Source organism: Rhinolophus hipposideros (assembly GCF_964194185.1).
Source record: "Rhinolophus hipposideros genome assembly, chromosome: 8".
Classification (NCBI taxonomy): domain Eukaryota; kingdom Metazoa; phylum Chordata; class Mammalia; order Chiroptera; family Rhinolophidae; genus Rhinolophus; species Rhinolophus hipposideros.
In genome coordinates, this window is record NC_138054.1 from 90,200,657 (window position 1) to 90,228,270 (window position 27,614).

At 41.1% G+C, this 27,614-nt stretch overlaps 1 protein-coding gene across 2 annotated transcripts in view; it reads left to right on the forward strand.

Annotated features, from left to right (window-relative positions):
* Positions 1-27,614, forward strand: part of RERE (arginine-glutamic acid dipeptide repeats) — a 280,788-nt gene that overhangs the window by 142,699 nt on the left and 110,475 nt on the right. The window contains exons 7-8 of one of the 2 annotated variants that reach the window (XM_081057650.1): positions 61-165; positions 25,385-25,433. In XM_081057650.1, the coding sequence (XP_080913776.1) occupies positions 61-165; positions 25,385-25,433 (154 nt within the window). Of the gene's footprint in view, positions 1-60; positions 166-12,217; positions 12,366-25,384; positions 25,434-27,614 lie in introns of those variants that run through there. The other variant, XM_081057651.1, reaches the window with a different exon arrangement.

The window sequence follows — 27,614 nt, forward strand, 5'->3', positions numbered from 1 at the left end:
TTTGGTTTGCAAAGCAAGTGGGGGTATTACTAATGAGGTTTTTTGTTTGTTTATTTTCAGAGGGAAGTGTAACATCTCCCATTTTTCCGACATATTTGCTGCTAGAGAGTTTAAAGCCCGAGTGGATTCGTTTTTCTACATATTAGGCTACAACCCTGAGACAAGGTAAGTGAGTCCCTTGGGCCCAGTCAGTGAGAACTTCTGCTTTTTTCATTGTGCGTGTTCACACATCTGGGCATATTCTAGTAAGATTTTTAAAAAGACTCCTAAATCCTATAGTCAACCTCTTTGGAAGGAGTTGTAACTAATGTCTTTGGGATCTAAAGCAGCTTTGTTTGCTGTCTTCCTGTTAAGAAAAAGAAACGTGAGAAAGGGCAAGATAAAGACATACATTCAATTGATCTGTGTTTTGAACTTATTATGAATTGGGAGATTATGATCCTAATGCACGTCTGTCACGCCTTCCCTGACACCGTATTGAAAACATGAGCACATTATAGAAAGTTCTTTGGTTAGTCATTTATTTTATTCACTTTATGAAACCCCAGGAATACTCACTGAAGTATCTCTAATAAGACTACTGGTATGAGATGGACACATCCAGTAAGATCTATGTAACAGGTACAATTACTATTTGTTAAATAAAAAGCAGTAGAGACAAAATAACAGAAAATTCTCGTTTTTATGTCGGTAATAGACTGTAATTTATCTCAGCACATGGAAGGACTTCTGTAGGGTGTATGCATTCATATTTTATTCATCATGTGACTACATGTTTTATTATGGATTTAAAAAAAAAAAGAATATTTGCCGGTGATCAAGTAGTCTATGATGTTCAGGACACCCAAGACATAATCTACAAATACCAGGATTTAGGGGGAAAAATGGCACTTGACTCAAGGAAGTTAGTGGAGGAACTATATTAAGTGTGATAGCAAGGTGAGTAATTGTTTTAGTGAAAACCTTTTCCTAGAGGATGCTGAGGAATTACATGTCAATTTTAGAATGTTGCTGTAAACACAGTCAACCTAGGGTCAGTAAAAGGCAACATTCTCTGTGTCGTGGTTGTAAGAGGCCGCATGAAGCTCTCTGGGGCGTATGAGGCCGCATGAAGCTCTCTGGGGCGTATGTATTAGTGTCTCTAAATAAACTAGGCAACAGCTAGAGGGGTAACAGTGTGATGGTCACTTTTGTTCGCTTACCTTTTGTTCCTTTAGAAAACAGTGAATTTGAGCTTGCGTTTTCTTTTTCAATGTATGCACTGTTCCAGTGACAAAGAAGCTGATCAGTGGTAAAACTTCAAAAGCATCTTATATTTTGAAATGTTTATTTTACATATGCATTTAATGACTGCCTGGTCCTATCTTCATGTTGCCCAGATGAAGTGTGGAGCACTTGAACTTGGATTTCTGTCTGGATACAAAGGAGTCTGTTATTTCAGTGAGGTCATGTTGTTTTAATTATTTGATACATAGTTGTCATATTACACAAGCTAGATTGTTTTAGCGAATTGACTAAATCTCTTTTGTGTTTTAAATGTTTAGCTTTTAGGCACGTAACAACCAATCAAGTTATGTTTGACTAGTTTTGGTTATACATCTGTTTTTGCTGAATGCTTATTAAACGTGGTATGTCACTTACCTGTGCAAGCCAGAGACTCACAAGTTCCTGGCTCATTTTTCACTGAGTACTGCTGGCGGCTGATGTGAGCAAGTACCTGAATGCCTCCTTGTAAGTAAAGTTTGTGGCAGGCCTTAAAGTTCTCACCCACTGAGTGTGAAACTCACACAGAGTGGCCTCTGCCCTCGCTCACGGCTTTCCTCCTGAACTGCTTTCTCCCTCTGCAGCTCGGGGTTGAGTGTGCAGCTCTCACAGCTGCTCAGGTGATCAGAAGAGTGTGTGCGATTTAACAGAAAACTATAGAAACACTGCTTCCTCCCTTGCCTTAGGCATGAGCCGATCTATACGCTCAGGGTGCATGGCCTCGCAGAATTGACCTGTGCTGCTGTGTTTGTTTCAAGTCTGCGAGGAAGGGGGCTGTGTGATGAGCTGGTGTCTGGTGTAGTTCACCCCCATTTGAATGAGTGGGACCAGCAGGTGGCCATGGCTGCGGGGTGCTGTGTGCTGACTCTTAGTGCCCCGAGCCATTTGAGGAGGAAATGTCAGGCTGTTGTACTAACCTTGCCAGCTGGTGGGTACATCGGCAAGACCCCTGGCGTTAGGAATGGCGATTCTGTGACCGCACACTGTGATGTTAACCTCCCTGTAGCTTGGGAACTTTGCTCCAAGTCAGCAGGTGAAACTGAAGCTTCAGATGGGATTATTTATTTTTCATCACAAATTTTCTGATAGTAGTTAAAAGTTGATTTAGGTAATTTTCCATATTAGCAAGCACTTCAATTGGAATTTTTTCCCCATGTTTGTCACATAGATCCTTTTTAAACCCCAATGTTTGGCTACCTTTTTATTTTTCCCCATTCTAATACTGTTATTATATTTCTGAGTGTTGTGTCCTGTCAAAGACCTGGTTGTTCAGAACTTTGGGTTTTGATGGTATTACTTTGTTGAATACATGTATGAGAGTGGAGAACAGATGTATCTATACTCTTTGGTTCATTGCCTTTAAAATTTGGGAGATCCATAATCTCCTGTGGTTTTTTTTCTTTTTTTATTGGGGAAGGGGAACAGGACTTTATTGGGGAACAGTGTATACTTCCAGGCCTTTTTTCCAAGTCAAGTTGTTGTCCTTTCAGTATTAGTTGTGGAGGGCGCAGCTCAGCTCCAGGTCCAGTTGCCATTGCTAATAGCAGAGGGCGCAGCCTACCATCCCTTGCAGGAGTTGAACCGGCAACCTTGTGGTTGAGAGCCCACTGGCCCATGTGGGAATCGAACCAGCAGCCTTCGGAGATAGGAGCATGGAGCTCTAACCGCCTGAGCCACCGGGCCGGCCCCATAATCTCCTGTCTTTAATTCTGAAATCTGAATGCTCTGAAAATCAAAATATTTTTCTGCTAAATTTGGTGCTGAAACTCATCTAATGGTCACACTTGACCTCAGTTGATGTGAAGCTGTTTAATTGTTAATTTCCTTTCTTTCAGTTTGTGTGAATTTGCACAATCTGTACGGCAAAAGTTGCCATGTGATAGACTAGGGATTATTGCTCAGACACTGGGGTGTTTGTTGTAAATTATATGGTCTAGTCACTGCAATACTCTTCTAAATCCAGAACGTTCTGAAGTCTGAAAATCCTCTGACTCCTACAATGTTAGCTAAGGGATTGGGACTCTGTGTTCTTTTGATCACTCTAGAATACTCTTCTGATCACTTGAGCAGCTTTGGGAGCTGCACACCCAACCCCGAGCTGCCGAGCGAGAAAGCAGTTCAGGAGGAAAGCTGTGAGCAAGGGCAGAGGCCACAGTGGCCGCACGGATTTTCTCACTCACTGGCTGAGAACTTTGAGACACTGTGACACTGTGTTCTTGCTAGTCATGATGTGTAAGGAACAAATTTAATTGAACAAAAATAATTGGGACAGATGTTTCCAGCTGCAGGTCAGATACAAGTTACAAGGGGCTGGCAAGGCAGAGGCTTGAATCTAATGCTGGCCTAAACTTGGAAACCTTAGGTAATTGGGTTTTGCTTTTGGAGTTTTGTTTGACATTTCTGCACTCAGGAGGTGTTCACTTTTGCTATATGAACAAGAGTCATCCCAGATTTTTTCTGTAGTCAGATGCTCTGACTCAGACCAGTGAAGGGAAGGAAGTAATGGTGAATGGAGGCCCAGAAAGAACAAAAGATAGTGGCCTTTGGGGGGAGGGGTGCCTTTACCTTTAAATTGTTAGGCATGAATTTTCCCAAGGACCAGTCCATTTGTTTCCCCTTGCTAATAAGAGTTCTTTAGTCCCCAAAGTACATTTAGGGGTAGTGAATAAAACATATAATTTAAAATGTAGCATTTTCTGTTGATGGTCCCTGGTATTTAGTCATTCTCATTCATTCTCTCATTCTCTCTCTCTCTTTCTCCCTCTCCCTCTCCCTGTCTTTGGCTCTTTGCTTCTTCAGCATCAGTCTTCTCTTAGCAATCAGGTAGAAAACAAGTTGAGGGTTCAGATCTAATCTTCTGTCTTACCCAGGAGAGAGTGTGCTTGATCACCTGTTGTGGTCACCTGTCGATCACCTGTGCCGTCTCCACTTTTCTTCTTCCAGGGAGGACCATTTCTTTTTAAGCAATTAATGAGTTTTAGGATTATTATCTTTATATTTAGTAGCAATCATAAGCTGAGGTTCTTGCAAAGATTTATATTTAATCTTTCCCTGACTGACAGCGGCAATGATGTTACTCATAATAGCCGCAGTCCCTGAGCCCGTGTTAGGGACACTCACTGCTCTGAGTGTTTTACTTGCATAATTCATTTTCTTCCACTTGGTTTTGAAACAGTCTCAACCTCACAGAACAGTGAGTTGTGGGTGCCATAGAAGGTCCTTTCTTAACTGAACCATTGGAAAGTATGCTGTCACCATGCTGCTCTATCCCACTCTGATACATTCTTTCCTAACCACAAGGCAGCCCTCAGAATCAGAAAATTCACAATGAAATATTATCACCGTGGAAAGCTCAGACCCCTCTCAAGTTTTATCCATTTTCCCAGTAAAGACCTTTATAACAGAAGGATCCAGTACAGCATTGTGGATTTAGTTTTGATGTCTGTTTAGTCTCCTTCAATCTAGAAGTTTCTCCGTGTTTCCTTCCCTTCATGACCACGGTTCTTTTGAAGAGTATAGGTAGGCTAATTATGCTGAGACTGTCCCTCAGTCTGCGTTTATGGTGTTTCCTGGTTATTCGATTTCCATCGTGTATTTTGACGGCGATAGCACAGAAGTCTGTTCTTCTCTGCATCCTGTCAGACGGCGCCCAGTTCTGGTGTGTCCCATTGCTGGTGATGGTCACTGATCCGCGGAACAAAGTGCTGTCTGCCAGGCTTTGCGATTGGACAGTTTCGCTTTTTCTTTTCCTAATTAATGACCGTTTTGTGGGAATCTGCTTTGAGACTACAGATACCCTCTTCCTCATCAAACTTTCAACTTATTCATTTATATCAGGATGGGTTAATGGCTTCCTGTTTTATTCAGTTGTTTATAGTCTGTTACTATCATTATTCATTTTGAGGTCAGATTGTCCGAGATTTTGGAGAATGAGACTTAGAAGCCAAGATCTGGTTCTAGGTCTGCTTGTTACTTTGTACCACTACCCTCAGGCCTGTGAGTAAACAGAGCAAGGGGCCTCTGTGTGTGTGTGTGTGTGTGTGTGTGTGTGTGTGTGTGTGTGTGTGAGAGAGAGAGAGAGAGAGAGAGAGAGAGACAGAGACAGAGAGACAGAGAGAGAGAGAGCAGCCTTTTACATCTATATTTTAGTATCTGTGTATGCTTATCCGTGAGTTCATACCAAATTCTTCAATTCTAATCCAATATCACAGAGTTCCTGCTAGAGTTTTCCTTTTTCTTTTGTAATTCTCATCTTTAACAATAAGAATCCTTATTTCATTATCCTTTTATCTTTATTTCCAATTTTCTATGATTGGCTCTGCTCTCTCCCACACATGGATGAACCCTTGAGTTGTATGGTTAGTAGATGTAGCCTTTGATACTTCTTCATGTGACCTCAAGGAATAAAATTTGTACCATCACTTGTCCAAGGTGATGGGATAACGTCTGCTACTGCCATATAGTGAACGCTTCCTCAGTGCTAGATCATTTAATTCAGTTCCCATAAAAGCTCAGTCAGCTTGGTATTTATTTTATAAATGAGGAAATTGATGTTATATTAAATAATGGCCTAATCATACAGTCACTAAATAGGAAACCCCACGCCTATTTGACTCCAAAGCTTGTGATCTTAACTCCTGTGATTTCATCAGATATTGATTCGTGTACAACTTAATTTTCCTCTGGCTATGTAGGAAAATGTTTTAGTTTTTCTAATGAAGAAAAAATGTGCTAACTAGAGAATAATTTGACAAATACAAAAGTCAAAGAAGCAAACTGAAACAAAGCATAATTGTATCACCCATATTTGTGTTTTTACTTCAATATACACCCCTCTGTAGGTATAGGTCTATGTATTAAGATTATAGTTAAAATATTGCTTATGCGTAATACACATACAATCATGCATTCCTTTATTAGTTACTCCTCTCTTTTGAACATAGTACTATGTCATTAAACATTTTACTGTATATATACACACACACACACACACACACACACACACACACACACTCACGTACTATATATGTAATGAGCACCTTGAATGCCATCATGTGGATGTCCCATATTTTATCTGTTCTCATATTGTTGAACATTTATGGTTTTTCCAATATTTGGTTATTCTAAATAACATTGTGATCATCTTTTTAAAACATAACTCCTTATACTTCAGCTGAAAAGTGACAATCTGTATCTCCTTTATTTTAATTAATTTAGATTTGAGACATTTCAAAATTGACTTCTGTTTTACGTGAAGTTCACCTTTTCTACTCATTACAGTTCATGGTCTTTGTATAGCTTTTGAGGACAAGTTAGAGCTGGAGATAAATATTTTCTTTTTTGCGTTTCCTCTGCTGTCACATTTGAGCTCTCAAAACATTGACCTGAGATTGCAAATATTGGAGACACTTGAGAGTACATGTGTATTTGGAAATAAAGCCTACTGAAGATACAAGAACTTTAATAAAACAGGACAAAAAATCAGATAATTTCCAAATACTTTTTGCCAGTGAACATCTACAAATGTTGAATTACAATATAACAAAACTTATAGATGCAGAGCTGAGCTCGCAGGAATGAAGAGAAACTGAGAAGTAAAGCGGTAAGCTGATCCTTCAGCAGCCCAAGGTGCGAGGGATTGGGTTGGTTGCTTGTCTCCGTAACAGCACAGGGTCTTTTTAACACCCACTGGGAATAGGAGATGAAGCCTTGATGTCAGGAGGTTAAGGCGTTGGAACTGGGAGCCCTGGACAAAGTTAGGACCATCCACGGTCGATTCTGTTGGTGAATGGGGGAGCTCGGTAACATATCCGGGACCAGAGGGAAGTGACAGGGAAGTCTGTTTGGGATTGGGACTCCAGATCCATAAAAGAGGAGAAACAGAGGGAGGATTCTCCTTATAATTCCTAACTTTGGGCTTTGTCGCCGTGACATGTGGGGCTTAAATTTACACTCTTAAAAAATACAAGAGTCCCAGGATGAGAAGATAATACAAAAAGTGCTCTTATGTCAGTGAGCCACCCAGGAGATGTATCTCTTTTTGGAGGACATGCCCTCATTTGAGAACCTGTAGGATATCTACAGATAAAATACCTCTGAATGCTGAGCTCACTGTGAGACATTACAGAATGTTGGAAGAAACCTTGTGCCATCAAAAGTCAGATAAAACAAATGGTAGGATACACACCTAAAGACTCTAATACTTAGAACTATCAGAAAAGAGATAGTTAACAGACTTAAAACAAATAGAAAAGAGACTTAAACAAAATAGAACTGGATTTTCTCTTATGTAAGCAAAGTTTGAAAGGAAGCAATTCCAGGCTGGTGCGGGGCTTCAAACCATCAGGGACCCACCCTCTGTCATCCTTATTGTCAGTTGTCACCTTGTGCTCAAGGCAGTGATGGATGCATGTAAAATGTTTCAATAACACTATTAGAAAATGAATCAGGTAAAGCATTAAAAATATACTTGTCCAAGTTGGGTTTATAGAATACAAGTATGGTTTAATAATAATTTATCTGTTAACATATTTTACCACTTTAACATACTGAAGAAGAAACATGCAATCATCTTGATATAGAAGAAGCACTTGATAAATTCAACACTCTTTCAATATTGGAGGGTGAGGGGCGGAGACTTAGCAAATTAACCATAGAATGAAACTTCCTTATTATGATAGAATACTTACCAAAAACATACAGCAAGCACTATACTTAAAGATAGAGTGTTGGAAGTATTCTCTCTAAAATCAGAAACAATATAAGGATTTCCATGTCCATTAAAACATAAGAAAGGAAATAATGTTAGAACTGGGGATGAAAAAAATGAAGCTTTATGGTGTAATTTTATCATAGAAAATCTGAGAAAAACTTGAACAAATTGTAAAAACAGCTAAGCTAACTCAGCATGCTTGCTGGATATAAGATCTATATATATATATATATATATATATATATATATATATATATATATATAATTCAGTTCCATTTCTACACACTAGGAACAATTAGAAGATAAAATTTAAACAAACTCTGAAAGCTTCCTTTCTCTTGATGCAAAGTTAGTACTAATTAAAAGTCAATAATATCTTTTGTCCAAGTGTTTTTGTCTAGTTTCCTGAATTTTCATTAGTGTTTTTGCTTTCAATTTCTTGTTTACAATTTCTTGTTAGTAACTAAAACATTTTATACAGTTTTTCTATTTCTGATAGGTAGAAAACTCTTCAAAATTAAACCTAGGAGATGTCCACTTTATAGCTCTTACTTCACTTTTGATGAACAGAAATTTTCTGCTCAGTCAAAAGTATTGTAAGTGGACAAAGTGGTTTTCAGTCAGTTTTGTATGATAAACCTTTTTAATTTCAGGAAGAATCCATTAATATAGTATATCCAGTTCAGCTGCTGAGCTTCCCTTTAGTCTACTAAGAAGTGTTCATTCTGCACCTGCTATTCGCTGGTGATTCACTGGAGGAGGGAGGGAGGTCTCTGATCCGGAGCCAACGTACGTGTGCCTGGGATCACCTGACTCCGGGAAGACCTGGTGATGGGCGCCAGAAGCAGCAGTGGGGCAGCCATGTGCATGTGCGATGTGCACAGCCCTGCAGGCGGGGCCAACAGTGGTGAGCAGGCATCTGGTGTCCAGGACGGCCGGGAGAGAAAGGCCCAGGTGCTGGGCGCCCTCGGTGTAAGACCAGGCCTGGGCAGTGGAAGCAGAGCCCATTTCTAGAACTGGACTTGATGGTTCAAAGGGTCGCTTTACTGAACTGGCAAGCCCCTAGGTTTCAGGGCTGCTTGGTTTACTCTGATGAGGAGGGAGATTGATCCCATATCCTGAAGTTGGAGTGAACTTGGAGCTGGGTGTAAGTGGATTCCGTTTGGGAATTAGAGCACTGTGGGAGCAGATGGCCAGGCAGGTCAGGTGACTCATTGCCAGTAGGGGTGTCCGCTCTCCAGCTTACACAAGGACTGAGGACCGAAGGCTAATACAAGTATTTCTTGTTTGTTTGATATATTTTTATATTTTCAGGAATTTTATGCATATCACTTAAAAAAGAGCTATGAGGTTAATGCATAGAACTCCCATATGTCTTTCACCCAATTCACCAAATGTTAACATTTTGTAATATTTGCTTTATTATTTTCTGTGTTATCTTTTAACTTTCAGCACAGGTTTGCTTTATTACGTCTATCTTTGCCATATTATTCTCTATATTTGCCACCTTTGCTTCATCCCCCTCTCTAGTATTTTCCTTTCCTGAACCACTTGGAGATGAGTCTCAAACCACAAGCTTCTTTCCCCCTGAGTATTTCCATGTATATGTCCCAAGAACAAGGAAATGTCCTCACACATCCATGGGGCGGTTACCCCTGGTACAGTGATAGGTGCCATATAGTCTTACAATCCATATTCAGATCTCGTCAGTTTTCTAATACTGATCTTCACGGCAATTTCCCCTGTGATCATGCGTTGGCAGTGGTTGTTGTGTCTCTGTATCCTGAGCCTTTCTTTGTTTTCATGACATATTTCTTCGCTTTTTTTTGTTTTTCATGGTATTCACATTTTTGGAGGAGTCAAAGCCACTTCTGTCAGTTATTCTTCAATTTGGGTTTGTTCCATGTTTCCTCATGATTACATTTAGGTTATGTAGTTTTTGCAAAGACATCCTAAAAAAGTGATGTTGTGCCCTTCTCAGTGTGTCAGATGAATTCTTTGAGGTACAAAATAAGAAATCAGTAAAGATGATTTTAATACTGTCCTTGCCCCCAAAGAACTTAAAATCCATTAAGAAAGGGGAGGCACCCCAGAAAAGGCTGTGATGGGTTAAGGTGCAGCAAGATGAGAATGCAGTTCCCGGAGGTTTCCAAGCTGCTCCCGGGAGGAGGTCTCTCCAGACGGAAGGTGATTAGAATTGTGGTCAGCTCTCTCCATGTGAGAGAGCTGGAGAGTGAGCCCTGGGTGCAGGGCCACTGAGGGCCGCCAGGGGAGGGGAGTCTGTCCAGGTGGTATGTAAAGGGCAGCTGGGAGGTGACAGTGTCAGGAAGGACCTGAGGACGCTGTTGAAATGGGCTGATCCAGCACGACACAGGAAAGGCCACAGGACATTGTAACTGGCCCTTAGAGTCACGCAGGGCTGTCCATGACTTGCTATTATAGTAACGATTTCTTACTGTCACTTTTTGCATGAAGCAATTCCCATAGTTTTTCAGAGTAATTAGGAATTCATTAAATTCTTTATCTTCCATTGATTTCTCCAAGGGAGCGTTTCCACGTGAAGGGGTGTGGTGATTTTGTTTTAAATACACATTTGAAGCAAATACTTTGATGGTCACATTCATGCTATTTGGCTGCTAGGTTCTAATTTAATTGCTCTTGTTTTTAGAAAGTCTTTTCTCTCTAGACTTTCTAGTCACATACTGCTGGGGCCATGTTATCTTATACCAACCAATAGGGAAACCGGTCTTCCAACCTCTAGACACTTGCGTCATGTACTGGGTCAAAAGTATAACTTAAGTGCACCTGGCGTTTCTCGTGCTGTGTAAATTATATCGTTAGCATGATGAGAATTTTTATTTCATCATTATTTTATGTAATCAGTTTTTATTTAAATGTCAGAACTTAGTTGATCTGATAGCATGAACCAGAGTACCAGGAAATAGAATGGGTTCTGCATTGACTTGAGGAATCTCAAGGACAGAATACTCGTAAGCAGTTTTTAACTTCTTCACACTCCATTACATTTGTGGGAAACGGAACTGTCAGTGCTCCTTCCTTCCCTGTCTTGTTCTGTAGGAATTTTAGGGAGTTTCGTGGTCTTCTTTTTTCAAATTGTAACTAAGTGATAACATACAGAATCATCTCTTAGTTGGCCAGTGGAAACTAAGCGGACATGCACACCCAGAATGAAGGTTCTTCTATGGCTGACAGCCTTGTGTGCCTGTTATTGGAGGAGGAGTTTCAGGGAGAATGTGTTTCTAAGGGTTTTAACAGAAGATGGCTCGGCTGGTACTGTGGACCCTGAATACTTTCCAGTGTGGTGAGGATGGTATGGCCTTGCTTTCGTGGCTTTAGCATTTTTCCTGATTAATTTTAACTGAATTTAGCGTCATGGGTAGTGTTCTCAAGAATTGCCTTCAGTTTTGAACCAGAATACCCCTGAGATCTTTAGATGTGGGGTCTGGTGTTGGTGGCAGGGCGTTCTCTGGGCTCCTGATTTGAACTTTCCTGCACTTCTTAGTGTTAGAAGCGTATTCATCAAACTAGACATGCCTGATTGGGTTAGTATCACTTTAGGAAGTGTTTTTATTTGTTATTTGGGAGATTTTAGAACTTCTTGTCTAGGGAGATGAAGCTCTTGGCATAGAATACAGGATTCTTCACATACTCTGCTCGCTCTGCCATCCACGCTGCGTGCAGAGCTGTGACAGCACCCGCCACTTGGTTGTGTGGCCTTTTCCGAACGTTCAGAGGTTTGTGGGGTTCTCCCCAAGTAGCTGCTACTGTGTTTTGAAATGTGCTGTAGTATTTGTTAATGAATCCTGTGTATAGTCATTCACATCTGTGCCTTTTAATTCTAGTCCATCTTGAAGATCTTGCTATTTAAAAGCCACAGTTTTTTTAAAAAGACAAAACAAAACTTGCTGTTGTCTTGACAGAGCAAGGCATTCATCGGAAGCCTCTCCGTGGCTCTGCTCGCCGAGTCCCCGGGTGTTGGCTGTCTCAGCTCCCCTTTCTAAGGCCCCACTTCCCTGCACACTAGCTTGGTATGCGGGGAGAAGCGCAGAGTCTGTTGGCTGGGCTTTATTTACGGAAACAGCAGGCTGGAGATTGACTGCGTTGAGAGACAGTGTATGGATGAGGGAGGGTCACAGCACATGCTCAGTGCTGTCACTGTGAGGGGGAAGTTTCTGCGCTCTGCGAGAAGGCTTAGGTCATAGCACAAGCTCAGTGAAAGCTCTGTGAGCTCTCGCAGACTGCATGTGCCTCCATTTTGAGTTGTTAGAGTGGGAAAGGGCAGAGTTTTAGCAGTAAGGAGAGGTTCAGGGATCCAGCGAGGCTCACCAGAGCCTCTGTTAGTCATGGACGATGCATTCAGCCCCTGCAGGTAGGCAATCTTCCTCTGGCCTCCCCGAGACAGTGTGGGTTTTGCTGCTCGTTCTCACTTCTGAAGATGTTTATGAATCATTTCATCATTCCTAGTGCATGTTCCCGAGAACCTTGAATTCAGCCCTGGCTGGCCATGTAGGTGGTGTTGCAAGGCCTGAAATTAGAGCTAAGGATGGGGTCTACCCAGAGATGCGATAGGCAAATGGAGAAGGTTGTGGGGTGCCTCTGCTCGCCCTCTCCCCTTTCCCTCACCTCTTTCTCTTGGGTGTAGCTTTTACCTGAGGCTCCCTGGGTGCCTGTGCTGAGCTTGTTTGCTTCGAGCACCTGCAGAGCAAACCTGCAGGCTGCTGGGCCGCTTGTGGCTGGCAGGGAAGGCCCGGCCCCGAGCCGCTCTGGGTGTTTTAGGAAGGGTGGTAGGTGGGCAGCTATTGGTTGCTTTGAAGGTGGGTGGAACTTGTTTGGATTGAGAGCCTGTTTGCCAGAGCAAATTATAATTCTTGTGATCTTTTCCTGAAGTCTGAAAATGAAATAGTGCGTACGTTTGGACATATGTAGAGCTTAGGGTTGCGACAATACCACCCTCAAATCGATTTTTTTTAGAAATGAAAGGTTATGTCATACCAGTTTCTGCTGTTGAATGCTTCAAAAGGAAGCAGTCCTTTCTTCCTTTTGGATCTTGTGGAAAATTTCTTGGCAATTAAAAAAAAAATTGTACACAGTGATGTCTGTTACAAGTTGAGATTCCAGGTATTTTGTTTGTTTTAGCAGAAGGTAGCATTTTTGTGTGTGTGTGTGTGTGTGTGTGTGTGTGTGTATTTTGTTGTATGACTTGCAGATTCTGTAGGAGAGAAATGAAAAGGGGTTGATGCCTACGAAAGTGGAAGCATTGACCTGGCCAGGTTTTGTGCTCACTGCATGATGGGACCGGACTTTAGTTTTTTTCTGTGAGGGGAAGTTACGCTTTTTGTGTGTCCTGTTCGCAGGCAAGCCTCAGACAGATGGCTCTGACCGCGATCAGCTTAGGAAGCCAGTCAGTCATAAGCAGATTCAGGAAAAGCTGAATTCTTTCCCCACTAGATAGTAAATGAAGTGTTTGAATTGTACTAGTGGTTCCTCTTTCTTTTGATGAAAGTTGGAAAACATTTTGAAGTGACTCTTTTTTGTGCATTTGCGAGGATGAAGGGAAGCCGACTATAAATGAATGTGCAACTGAAAAAGCTCATAGGATAAGGAAGAAATTTATACTGATGACACCAAGGAATTCTTCATGTAAGCTTTGTGCTGTAACAGAATATGAAGAGGGAGCTGTGCGTGGCCAGCTCTTGTCAGAGGAGGCCCCTGATTTTGGTGGAAAGTTTTTGGAAAGCTAATAGTGAAGTCCAGACACTGAAAATATTACTGAAATGTAATCTGGCTCCCAGTGGATTCAGTTTTGGGATTGTGATTAAGGAGATGAATTATCTGGAAATAATTTAGAGTTAGTGCATTTATTACTGTTTTTTAGTTTCTTTTTCCATTCATGGGAGAGCTATCTTCCCATTATGATCATATTTATTTGAACATTACGCTCAGGAGTTTTGGGCAGATACCTACTTTCCCTCAAACCACGCAGTGGTGCTTCTGGAACTTGTCTCCTTTCACTCTGTGTAGAAGCACATTTACTCATGTGCATATAAATCGTCCTTTCTTAGACTACAGGAACTGGGTACTGGAGCACTTGCTGGTCCCTCACGTGTGGGATTCTTGCAGGACTAACGTTTCAGATTCAGAAAATCCGTTATTTGCGTTAGGAAAATACTTGTTAGGAAGGGAGTTGTGGAACTGCCTTTGTGTTCTGGGATTTTTAATTCTTCTTAAACTTTTTTTTTACATTTAGCAAATAAGATGTGAACAGGAAGCTGTACTCAGAGCTGAATCTCATCTCTGGTCAGGTTCCTGCCCCTTGTCCCGCTGGCTGGAGCTGGCCTCACACACACGTGTATTTACGTGGAGCTCACGTGCCGCTACCTGTTTAGATGGTAAGGACTTGTAGTTACTACGGTGATCGATCCATCAGAAGTTGTCACATATCCGTGTTTCAAATCCAATAAAGGAAGGCACTGAGTAACCTGTTTCTTGTGTGGTATGCATTTGTTCTATATTTTCCTATGTTGGCAAAATATTTTTAGAATGTTATTTGCTGACCAGCCATCTCCTGCTTTACAGTTTCTGTGCTTGTCTGGTGGTGGTAGAGGTTCCTTCATCTCTGGGAAGTTACTCTCTCGGTTGGTGAAGTTGTCTAGAGTCTGTGTAGCTTGGACATTGAAAACATGCTAGTTAGTTTTATTTTAGCTAATTGCGTCCCTGTTGTTACACCTCAGAGTATTAGGAAGGGTTGGTGATTACAGATGGTTTATGTTTCCAAAAGAACATAAAAGTTCACCAAAATATCATCCTGGTCTTGCATTTCTTGTCATTATATTACAATCTTGAATCACAATCCGAGGTTGAGCCATGTTTAAAGTGTTCCTCTGTCATCGTAAATTTTGCAGAGTCTGTGAATCGCTCATAACATAGCTCTGCTTTTGACCACTTCTAGACTCTTGTCTGGTGTGTTACTTATGAATCGGGAGACTCTGTCATGCTAAGACCCAGTGTTCACCATGGCTGTGATTCCCCAGCTGTTTGTTCTTCCTGATCCTCTCTCTTTCCGCATTCATTTTCCCTTTTCCATTTTACTTTTTGGTCATTACTAAACTGAGTTGCCTTTTTCACCAAAGAGGCGTTCATTCTAAACCTATAAAACAAACGTCTGACAAAATAGAAAATAACAGGCGAAAGGGAGAATTGAAATTATGTGCATGGGTATGAATCTCCTCCCAAACTGATAATCCTCTGTATTGAGCAGTTTCTGATGGGGAGGAGGCTGGTTCTGGAACATGCCTTGAAAGAAAACCTGGAAGAAAAACTAATCTAGTCTCAGGTCATATACTCTGTGATGCTTCAGGTCTAAGCTAAAACAGTTTATTTTAGTTCAGTTGGGACAGTTAGACATTCTTTCTAAAAATTCTTTGAACTATCCATTTATTTGTGACTATGTGGTTGATTGTCTTCCTATTCGATTTTAAGCTCCTGGGGCATGGACCATGCCAGTTCTTGGAGCCTCGGTTCCCAGTCGTGCGCGTGACACGTGGGCCTCCTGCCCATATATGTTGAATAAATGAGTGGCATCTATGGCAAGAGAAGAGACTAGAATTGGGGTTAAATGGTGTGGTTCAAATTCCCCCTAATGAGTGACGTTGGACCAGCTGTGACATTGCATAAGTCCCTTCCCCTCTTCTCGTGGGTCATATAGAAATAAGTCATATTTTTCAGTTGTTATTAAGATTGGATGAAGACAGTATGAAAGTGTTTGGCACACAGTTGCTCTGTGTATTATTGTTATTAATTCAAAGGCAAAATCTCCAGTCTCTTGTAGGTGTATTTATTTCAACAGAATCTGTATTTTGGTCAACCTGTTTTCAACTAAAACAATGTTAGGAATGGTGGTACATAAAATTAGTGACCGAATGTTTAGCCACCATTTACTGATCTCCTTTTTTTCTTGTGCTCTTTGGGTGTTTTCATTTTTCTTTATATTTCTTTAATTATTTTTTTAAAGAAGTTTTACTTTCATATGACATTTGGTGTGTTCGGCGCTAAATGTTGTTGTTACCACTTTTTCTAGTATAGTGGGAAGGGGTGTGTGTGTGTGTGTGTGTGTGTGTGTGTGTGTGTGTGCGCGCGTGCATGCATGCGTGCGTGCGCGCCTGTTTCCACCAGGGTTGCTGCCTGCCTCCCCTCTCCCGCAACATTTTCTGCACTGCAGTGAAGAGGAATAATGCGATGGTCATATTTTCAGTAGCATTTTTCAGAGACTTGCCAGTGGGAACAAAGTGGCATTTAGACGTGCACTGTGGAATTACTTGGCCCAAAGTCCCTCTTTTTCTGGGGACACTCCACTCCTGATTATCATAAAGTTAGATTTCAATGTGCAGAGAAACAGCAACCTTTCTGGCCAGGAGATGGGCTTAATCTTCAAATACGGCTGCTTTATAATTTATTTCAGTCATGGTGGGATTTTAAAAATAATTTTGTTTTCTAAAGTGTCATATACAGGTGTGTGCGTTCAGGTTTGTGTTGGGCTGTACTCCTTACAGCAATTTCCTTCTTTGCAACTGGTGATGACAGTAAAAACCCACGGGGAGCCTGAGATGGGATGGGGTCATATGGTGTGGGCAGATACACTGCCTGTTACTCCATAATGGGGGAGAAGTCAGACAAATAAGAATTTAGACAGTGGGGGGAAGTCATTGTAGTGCTTTGAAACTAGATCCTTTCGCACACGTTGTTTAAAAAGTTCTTTACCATTATTTTTCTGATATTAACTATTACTGCATAGAGGCCATATTTACTGCATCCTGTCAGTGTGAAAATTCTTCCTATTCTTCAGCCAGTGCCTAAATTCTTAGACTGGACTCTGAATTATATTTAGGGGACCCCGTGGAAGGAGAGCATCTGTGGCCTGGAATCCTCTGTAATTAACTTACTGTGACCCCTAGAAAAGAGGACCTTTATTTCCTCAAGCCTTTGTTGCTTTTATTAAGCTGGAACATTGGATCAGATGGCCTCTGAGGGATTTCTGTGTGAGGAAGTTTAGAATATTGGGATTCTGGATTTTGGAGGTGTTCCTTTCTTGACCTTGGCATTTGTGTATGAATTTGGAACATTAACTCTTTCAACTGTTGACTGATTCTCTTTTTCTTGTGATTATTTTTAATGAATACTGAATTTTGTTCCTGCCTGGCAGTTTACCGAACCTGTTTCAGGTGAATTTTGCTTGGAGGGCTAGCCTTCAGCCACAAGTGACTTCACTTAATTTTGCAGCAAAGTGTCGGTTGCTATAAATAGCTAAACAATCATTGAGTTAAAATATTGGAGCCATTTATTCACTTAAAATAAATTTAGTGAGTACCAGTGAGCCCCGGGAGCTAAAAACAGACTTGGTTCTTACCTGCAAGGTGCTTTTGGTCTAAAGGGCGAGAGAACCATCAACAGAAGTAATTACGCAAAATAAATAAAATCAGGACTGCGACGCTGCGAAGGAGAGGTCCCTGGTGCTTTGGGAGCTCCTGGCGGAGGCAGTGGTTCCTGCCCGCACTACTGTCCGTAGGAGAGCTAACAATAGGAGCTGTGCGGCCTCCTCCCTCCCGTAGAGCACCTTTTATTTGCACAGCAACCTGGAAAACTGCCCATTAAGAACCGCATTTCAGAGGTGAGGAAATGGGGGCTCAGAGAGATTGAATGATGTCCTGTAGATTCCCCTTGGAGCTAGCAACACCTGGGTCCTGAAATTTTAATCCGGGTTCCTGTGACGGAAGTCTGCTCTTCCCCTGCACCTGAGGAGTGGACTCCGGTGTGTTAACACCTCCTCCCTCCCAGTAGCAGGGGGGTGCCCAAGTCATGGAGCCTCCTGGGAGGATGTGCAAAGCGCAGTGATTTTACTCAGATTTAAGGAAAATATCTTCTGTCCCAAAATAAAGGAGTATGTGTCCTGGAATAGAATGCAAACTTGACATCGATTTTGAAGATACTGTGTTAGACTTGAAGGAAATTTCGGGCTTGTTAAAGGCTGCTTCAGGAACACGGGTTCATGTTGGACAGATAGGAGGAACCACATTGTCTGCCTCATCTTCAGACCTGCCCACAACCCTTCTAAAAAGAAGTGATTCTGATCAGTAGCCTTTCTATTTTCCAAAAATTTGGTGCATTTCATTCTGACCCACAGTCCAGTTCTGTGATCACTTTCTGATGAGCTCATAGGTAGAATTTCTAGGCTTTCTGTTGATTTCATGTTAGTCTTCCTGCTCAACTTAACACCTTGTAGAGGAGATAAGGACTATCTACTGTCTGAGCATTGCGATCCGAAGGACGGGTAAAGGAAGATTGCTTGGCGATTCCATTCCCACATGGCGCCAGCCACAGAGCAGGGGTCTCACTTGACAGTTAGCACTCCCAGCTCCACTGGGGTTCTGTTCCATGCTTGGGGTGGGGACCAGGTCTGGGTCATGATGGGAAGTCATCCAGCTCCTGTAAAAGGCCTCTGTTCTAGCAGCTCATGTCACTTCCCCTGGACCCCGTGTCCTTACCCTTCCTCCCCCCTGTACACTCAAGGCCTTGTCTTATGCAGTTACCAGGATCATGTGGAGATATTTAGGTGTCTTGAGTGGATGTTCACAGACCCCTGCCTCCCTCACACCGTCCCCCTCTCATTAGGATAAAGTGATTTTGTCTAGGCAGGCTGCTGTTTGCAGCTGGCCTGCTTCTCTCCAGGAGCGCGCCCCGCCCCACCCCTCCCCTCCCCACCCACCCCACCCGGTGTCTGGCCAGCCAGCCTTCTCACCTCCTTTGCATAGATGCTTCTCCCTTTTTGATATTCAGTTGCTGGCTTCCTGCTCCTTTCTGTCCATTCCCTGTTTACTTCTTAGACTAAAATGTTTCCATGGTAACAGGTTACTTTTCAAAGGGAACATCTTGTCATTTTATTTAATCCACTGCAGCTGAAGAGGACTGAAATATTAAGTTGTAGTTGCCATGGATACTGCTTTGTTACATTGGTTTCTTTTGTGTCAGATTTCATATACAATTTTTCCCTTTTTTTTTTTAGTACTCAAGGAATAAACACAATGGCTGACTATTCTTATAATTTGGCTTCTGGGTCTATTTTTTCATATTCCAAAGCAAAGATTTGTAGAATAATGGGGACTGAACCTCAGCTGTTTTGAAAAACTTATATTATTTACATTAGCTGCACAGAGAAATTCTTCCTTGCTGGTAAGGATGGTGACATTTTTTTTTAAAGTATGATTCACAATTAAGGATGTGTTTACCAGCGATCCTTAGTAAACACAGAGAAAAAAAGAAATATGTGACTTGAGTAAATTCCTCGAATCTCACTGCTCATTAACTGGCATTGTTTCTTTAGTTACTTGTTCATCTGTCTGCAGTATACGTTGGGGGACTCTGTTTGCCATTTAATCAGCTTTTCTCATGTCTGCCTTTCTTTCTTATCCCCAGTCTGTCTGTAATGTTTCACTCAGCCAACCTTTTCTTTTGACTTTAAAAACTTAATTTTTTAGGGGCACAGAAGTTGCAAAATGCCGCAGAGGGCTCCCCCGCACCCTTCGTTCCCCTCCCCCAATAGGTCCATCGTGTGTGACTGGAGTACAGCATCAAAGCCTGCACATCACCACCTTCCTATGAATGCCGTGTACAGTGTGTGTACTTCCGTGCCATTTTATCACAGGTATAGCTTTGTGTAACCACCGCCATAACAGAGAGTTAGTCTGTCCTCTCAAAGCTCTCCCCACCCCGTTCCTAACTCCTGGCAACCACTCGACTCTTGTCCATCTCTATACTTTTGCCATTTTGATAATGTTACATAAATTGGCCTTTAACTTTGATAGGTTTTCTTTTAAAAAAATTAGTTTATTGAGGTGACAATGGTTAGTAAAGATAGGTTTTCTTTTCTAACATGATTTTCAAACTTAAAACAATCTTTTTGATTATTTTGTCTTGCTTTAGTGCTTGAAATGAACATAGAACTGAATTAGGGAAAAAGGTATGGCTTCTTATACTGGTTCTATTTGTAATTAGTTGTGTAATTTTGGTTTAGTATCTTAATCACTGTGCCATATGGAAGTATGATTGGGCGCTCTGACTTTGAAGTCAACTAAACTTGAGCTTGACTCCTGGTTTTCCCACCTCAGCCGGGTAATCGTGGGCGATCTCATCACCTCTCAGCTTCAGTTTCTCATCTGGACAGGCAGTCGTGGCATCTGCCTTACAGGGTCCTCCTGAAGGTTAGAGAGCAAAACATATGGAATGTGCTTCACTTGAAATGCCTGGTACATAGGAAATATTCAAATGTATGTTCTTTTCTTTACTGGTGTTATGTATGTAGTTAGTGCTGTTATTATCTACAAAGTGGAGATACGCCTCATAAGGTTGTCATGGGAATAATGAAATAATGGCATAGAAAGCACTATTACTTTGCTTGTGTTTATCATACAGCTGTAAGATACCTGAATGTATGAGACTGTAGGTGAGAACCCCAGGCCAGGGGAACGGTGCGCGTTGATGTGTCCTGCACCAGATAGAATATCCTTTATCTGGCCTTGTGGGGACTTACACTGTCCTTGGTCTGGACTTTCCTTCCTTAATTGATGGTCACCTTGGCTTTGCCCGTACCTACTGTGTTAACAAAGCAGAAATCTCTTCAGTGGCTCTTGTTTAAACACAAGATAGAATGAGATCTGAATTTCTGTGAATATCACTAATACTTTCATCCATATAAATGTGTGAATTAAATAAATTAATACATAGAAATGAGATAATACTATAGAGCATCTAAAACAGATAGAAGATACTCAAATGTTTGTTAGCTTTTGTTGCCATAATTGAAGGATAAACCTGGCATCTTCTAGGTTAGGGACCTTTTGAATTTTAGCCCCCAATATTTTCTCAAGTTCGGAATGTTTCATAATCTGCGCTTCTCAGGGTGTGATTTGTGGACCCCATTATTAATTTTATCAAATCCCAACCCTTGAGGTCTGTCTTTGTAATGTTCTTTGTGATGAAATGGGACGTGCCATAAATTCTGCTGCATACCGAAGGACATGGGTTGTTGTTTGAGTTAGAGCTTAATTAACCACTTTTTCATAGCACACCATTTTTATTCGGAAGAATAACTGACAAACAGACTGAGATTATTGAAACTTGGGTGAAGACACGTTATTGAAAGTGGATGAACTAAGCCTGCGATTTGAAGGAAAACAACTAACTGTGTTTGCCAATGCTAATATCTGAACTTGCGAAGAAAAACTAGAATTTTGAAAGACTTGCACCCACCATTCTGAGCGTGACAGCTCCTGTGCATTTATAGGCTTTCCTCATGAGATGGGTGGTGATATTAATGAACGTGATTTAAAAAAAAATTGTTTAATGAGCTGTGTTGGTATTTGGAATGTAGGCATAACTTAGTGAACTAATATTTTCCATCTAACCAATGTGTGTATGACATTTCAAAATCATGCCTGGGGAAAGGATCCATTAAGAGGCCGAGACAGGCTAATGGATTTTAATGTAAAAGTGTCCAAAAGATCACTGATAAGGTTTTAGATTCACGTTGTACAAAAGATTTAAGAAACAATCACTTGTTGAGTGTTGGTGTAGTATAAAAAAGAATATCCATACTTATCAAAAAGATATTAACGTATTCTCCCAGTTATATATCTGTATGAGGCTACATTTTCTTCATATACTTTAACCAAAACAACGTATTGCAACAGATTGAATATAGAAGCAGTTATGAGACTCCATTAAAGAGATTTGTAAAAATGTAAAACAGTGCCTTTATTTTCACTAAGTTTTTTTGTTTAAATACAGTTATTTTTCATAAAAATATGTTACACATGTTAATACATAATGAGCTTATTGCTATAAACAAACAAATATTTTGAAGTTTCTCAAAAACATAACTTTCTTGGGATGCTCAGTAATTTAAAGACTGTAAAAGGGTTGGAGACCAAAAAGTTTGAGAATTGTCGTGTTACATACGAGGGAAAATGTAGTAGTCAGCATATGATTATTGAGTGTTTTCTACCAGCTGTTGATACTACACTTACAGAAAAATTCCTGGTGATTTTGTCACGTTTTACGTCTTCGTAGTCCAGAGATATTCATGTAGCCAAGGAACTTTCCCTTTGTCCTGAATGCATAACAGTGGCAGGCAGGTACTGTGTTAGATTCTGGGGGATACAAAAACTGGATTAAATGTCAGTTCTTGTACTCGAGAAGCTGGCAGTCCCACAGTGGGTGGAGGTAGGAAATGTCCAAATTAGTCATAGCGGGCTATTCTCCTCTAATATGCTGTATGAAACACAAAAGGAGCTTTAGAAAGAAGGGAGCAGTGAGGCAGCCGGGAAGGGACGTTTAATTTAGAGTTTGGATGCTGTCAGAAGAGGGGAGGGTGGTGATTGTTCTGTGGGACTCGGATACAGCTGGGTACTGGCAGTTTCCCATGGAGCCTACTTCTCATTTCATCTTTAGTTCACATTCTGACAGTTTTCCTCTCGGGTGCATCCATTCCCCTCTAATGGGGTGTGTTGCTCTCTCCCTCTTTGTATCTGGAACATAAAATGTATTTCTACCATTTATACTGTATTCTGGAGTTCCTGGATATGGTAGCTAATGCCATTGTCTGCTTACCTTGGATCCCAATCCTGCTCAAAAATAATTTTGTTGAATCTCTTGGCATAAAATCCTAATATTTGAAAGGTACATACGACTAAGAAATGCTTTTGTTGTCAAATTGATTTTTTAATAAGCTTTTTAAAAGGTTCTTTGTTTTACCTTTATTTGGTGCTTTTTAACCTAGTCACCATATTAGTAACCTTCATGGATGTAAACATAAAAGAGAGAAATTAATTTAGGCTCTTAAATTACCCTAACACATTTTTTGGCTAGCTTGTAAGCAGCATTAATAATTATTAGCCTCAATATTTACACAAATAAGTAGGATATAAGTAGTTCTATTCAATAATGTATTTCGGGGTTTGTTTTTAGTGTGTTAAATTTTTTAGCTAAATATGATATTGGCTTAGTAAAACATTACAATAAAAACCAAAAAAGAAAACACACAAAAATGAAAAAGGGAAAAGAGTGTTAAAACAGAATGAACCAGGACTGTTTGTCCTGGGGCTATGGAGCACCTAGCAGTGTGTGGAGCAGCAGTGGGGAAGTGCTTTCATAACCAACCACTTGAGCTCCTTGGCATCACATAGACCTTCTAGAAGAGCCTGAAAGTTGAGCTGTGGGCTCAAGTGACTGGATGGGCTGTGGCCGGAGCTTTCTGAGATGATACATTTGGCTCGACATAACACTTACGTGTAGGCAGGCAAGCATTTGGAATGTATTTAGAAATAAAGGAGAGAGCTTTTGGCAGCTAGTTTTGTTCATAGCTAGTTACGAAACAAACAAGTTAGAAGGGAAATGGTAATGCACTGACTGCTTGTTTTTCTTAAAGAAGTTTCCTGATGAAAATAGCTGCCTGGCCTATTTGATTCCTCTACTTACCTCTGAAAACAACCTCTTGGAATTCCTACTAGAACACTCGTACCTTCTAGCTTCTGGGTCATTCGCCTACTGAAGAAGCAAAGATGACTTGTATTTTGAAGTCAGCACTTCGGGCAAGCTGTTCTCCCAGCATGGTCCCCCTTCCGCCTGCCACCCCGCAGGGTCTGTCCCACTTGGGAAGTCCTCTGTTTCGCCCTGTTGTGCTGCTGTCTCCTTCAGAGGTGTCTTTGGAACTTAACCACTTCCTAGACTGTCTGCTCTTGAAGACTGCCTAGTTTTGGTCACTCCCCTTAGGATTTTTTTGTACTGTTTCTCCTGAAATGTTTTGTGCTTACGAATATAGTGATCGGACCTGTCCGGTGTGGAGGGCATGGATGCTATCTCCCCTGGTAGATGGGTTGTAAGCTCATAAGTATGGGACCCATATCTTTTCTTTCTGTTACTCATCTCTCTTCCTTTGTCCTATCTGCGGCCCACCTTTGCCAAAATGAGACTCCTCGTGGGAAGAAGTGTTAGATTAAAAGAGGAGAGTGCTGGACCCAAGGCCCCTGATGGAAATAACGTGTTTTTAAATCCATTTTTAACAACTTCAGACATAACGATGCATGGGAGCAAAACAAGAGACTGCTTCCTGTTTGGTCCTTTGCTGCTTTCTTACGCTCTTCAGCCCAGTCCTAGTCAATAAGTGTTTATCGAGTAGCTCTCATGTGTGACAGTCTTCTCCGAGGCACTATTGTCAACACAACAGAGACTTGTCACCGGGAACAGAAGGGGTTTTCCTAATGTCACAGGTAGTCCGGGCTCGAATTGAGGGTAGTAGGCAGCTGGGAGCTGGGAGCTACGTCTGGGAGAGCAGGGGCTGTGTTTCTTGGTCCATCGCTGCACCCAGTAAGTGCCCTGTGCAAGGCCCAGGACAAGAAAGAGAGTGAATGTTTCGTGAAGGCGTGAAAAGAGGAAGACTCCCCACACTTCTGTGGGTGTGTGGGGTGAAATGAGGAGGGGATCAAGAAAGGCCTCTTGGAAATAGTGGCCTGGAAAAGGACCCTGGATGGTTAGGGTTTGGAGCTAGGGAGGGTGGGCATTGCAAGTGCAGCAAGAATGGCACAGATGGAAAAGAGACGAGCTCTTTTCACCTCCGAGACCTGCTGTGCTCATTCCCTCGTGTCTTCATCTCGGCGCACATTTCACTTTATTAATGACTTTTCCTGACTGTCCCGTATAAAGAACTGTACAAATATTTCATCATTTACCATCTACTTGATTCCTTGGCCCTTATCATCATTTGATGTATTATCTGTTTCTTTGTTTTTTACCGGAATTAGAATATAAATTCCAAGAAGGCAAGGACAGTGTTCTGTTTATTTTTCATCTCCAACACTTAGGACAATTTCTGGCTTATAGTCTGTACTTTATAATTGTTTGTTGAATGAATGAATGAGTGAGTGAGTGAGTGAGTGAGTGAGTGAATGAATGAATGAATGAATGGAGTGAATGACCCAGTTTGTGTGTGAGGAACCAGGAGTTAACCTGGTCTACATTTTAATAAGGTTTATGGTAGGAGACCCTGAAATGTTTTGAAAAGAAGAAACATCTGTTGGGATTCTGCTGTACGAATGTGCGTCTCTGAGGCGTGGAAATACAATGGCACAGGAACTCACGACAGCAAGCTGCCGTACCAGGGTTTTTAGGAGAAAAAGGTTTTAGAGATGTGTGTGTGTGCAGGGCAACATTACAGATAGTGGAGAAGGTAATTCTTCCTGAGTTATGCCTCATTTATTTGAAATGAATTACTTTCCTTGAAAAATATGTGAATGTTTAAGTCAAAACTATATTTGCTAACTTCATCTACTCTTTTCGTGACAGGAGGCTGAACAGCACCCAGGGGGAAATTCGGGTTGGTCCCAGCCATCAGGTAAAGCACATTTTAGTAGCTTCTTTAGGTTTTCATTTCTTATTAGTCTGTTGAGCAGCAACTTAGAAATGTTGTTATTGCTACAGGGAATTTTTATATAAACGCAAAGGGTTTTTTTCCCCCCAGATTACCTCATACTTTTATTTTTTTAATTGTGGTAAAATATGCATAATGTAAAATTTACCATTCTAGCCATTTTTAAGTGTACAGTTAAGTGGCAATAAGTACATTCATATTGTGCAACCACCTACCTCCAGAGGTTTTTCACATTTCCAAGCTGAAAACTGTCCCCATTAAACACTAACTCCCCATTCTTCGGTCCCTCAGCTCTTGGCTTCCACAACCCTACTTTCTGTATAAATCTTCCTGCTCTGGATGTCTCGCGGCAGTGGAATCCCACAGTATTTGCCCTTTGTGCCTGGCTTATTTCACTTAGCACAGTGTCTTCAGGGCACACCATGTTGTAGCCTGTGTCGGAATTTCATTTCTCTTTAAGACTGTGCGTACACCATTGTGTGCATACATCACATTTTGTTTGTCCATTCACCCATCGATAAACGCTTGGTCACCACATGCTTTCATTTTAACGCTTTAAAAACTCCCTTTCCTTCAGAAGAGTCAAGATGGTTAGGATACTTGTCAGTCAGAAGCTTGTTGTGTTGTGACCTGTGCCCTCTCATGTTTTATTCTGTTTACTGAGACTCCAGTGTCGTGTTTGTCATCTCTTCTTTTGATCTCTCTATCACTTAGGATGCTTTGATGGGCAGGAGCAGAAAACTCCTGCTGACCTGGGCTGTTTGTGGTCTCACATATCATCACGTCCTGGTCAGACACGACCAGGTTCTGCTTCTCGGGAATTTTCTTGGTGTTTGGCTGTTCCCCGTGGGTTGGCTTCTTCCATTGGCCAGTGGCTGAATTTCACTGACGCTAAAATGCACTTCTTTCCTTCACATTTTATTATCTCTGATGGGCTTCATTGTACATTCTGTGGTGTGATTATAATTTAATTGGCAGCATTTTTCCTTTCTAAATGCACACAAAATAGTAGTGGATCTTACAGTGAATGACATACAGCAAATGTTGAGAGGAGAAAAGGGATCATCCTTTTGTTCCCCTTAGAAGCAAAGGATATTCTCCCATATGCGCTCTATCGGTCCTCACATCTCATTGGCATGGATTGGTCATGTATCCATTTCAAAGCCATGAGGAAAATGGGTTCAACACGAATGGCATGGACTATCGTTTGAGTTGGAATGGATGTCGGGGAGTCAGCCAACACATCCTGGCAACTCCTTATAAGAGCATAGAGGTTTTAGTTGTCTATCTAGTTAGTCCTTTTCTGTCTAGATTTTGAGCATTTCTTGTATGTCATTCAGATTTTCAAAAACCTATTTTAAGTCTGTAATGAGAAAGAAACTAAGAAGTAAAGGGATATTAAAACGAAAACACAGAAACCATCAGGGGCATCTAATTACTAGGAGATACTTCTCATCCCAGAACTGGGAATGTAACTGAGATAGGCAGAAAGAAGCTGCAAGAGGACCTGTCCCTTAATGTCTGCCTTGTTCTGGGTACAGTAAAGTCCTTGCTTAACATTGTTGATAGGTTCTGGGATGTTAAGCGAAACGACATACAATGAAACCAGTTTTACTGTAGGCTGGCTGACTGATGCAAACGGGAGTTAAGTTCCTGTCGCATCCCATCCTCCTGATAACGAAACTGTATTTTCTGTGCTTTCAGGCTGAGGAGTTACAGTTTAACCAAGGAATCGTATTTGCCTGGAACCACTGGGTTACATCTCCCACTGCTCCCTCTTACCACTGTATTTTCCTTCTTATTTTTTTTCTGCCTCTGTGTGTTTCCAGTGTCTTGAGATCCTTGTATTAGAATTTTATTTTACAGATTTTTCTCCCTACCATAACAGAAAAAGTAGTTCTTAAGTAAAAGACGCTTAAATTCTTAGAAAGGAGCAGATTTACTATGCTTGGATTTTTGTATACTTTTATTAAAAATCAGATTTTTATTTTATATCAGATTTTAAATATATTCTGTATGGTTTAATCTTCAAAAAGAAATGTCTTGGAGCGCCAAATATAACAGGACTTTTTTATGAATTGGTAACATTTACCTTCTTAAAAATTTTTAACTTTTTTATTAGGTAAAATATTAACATATGCAAAA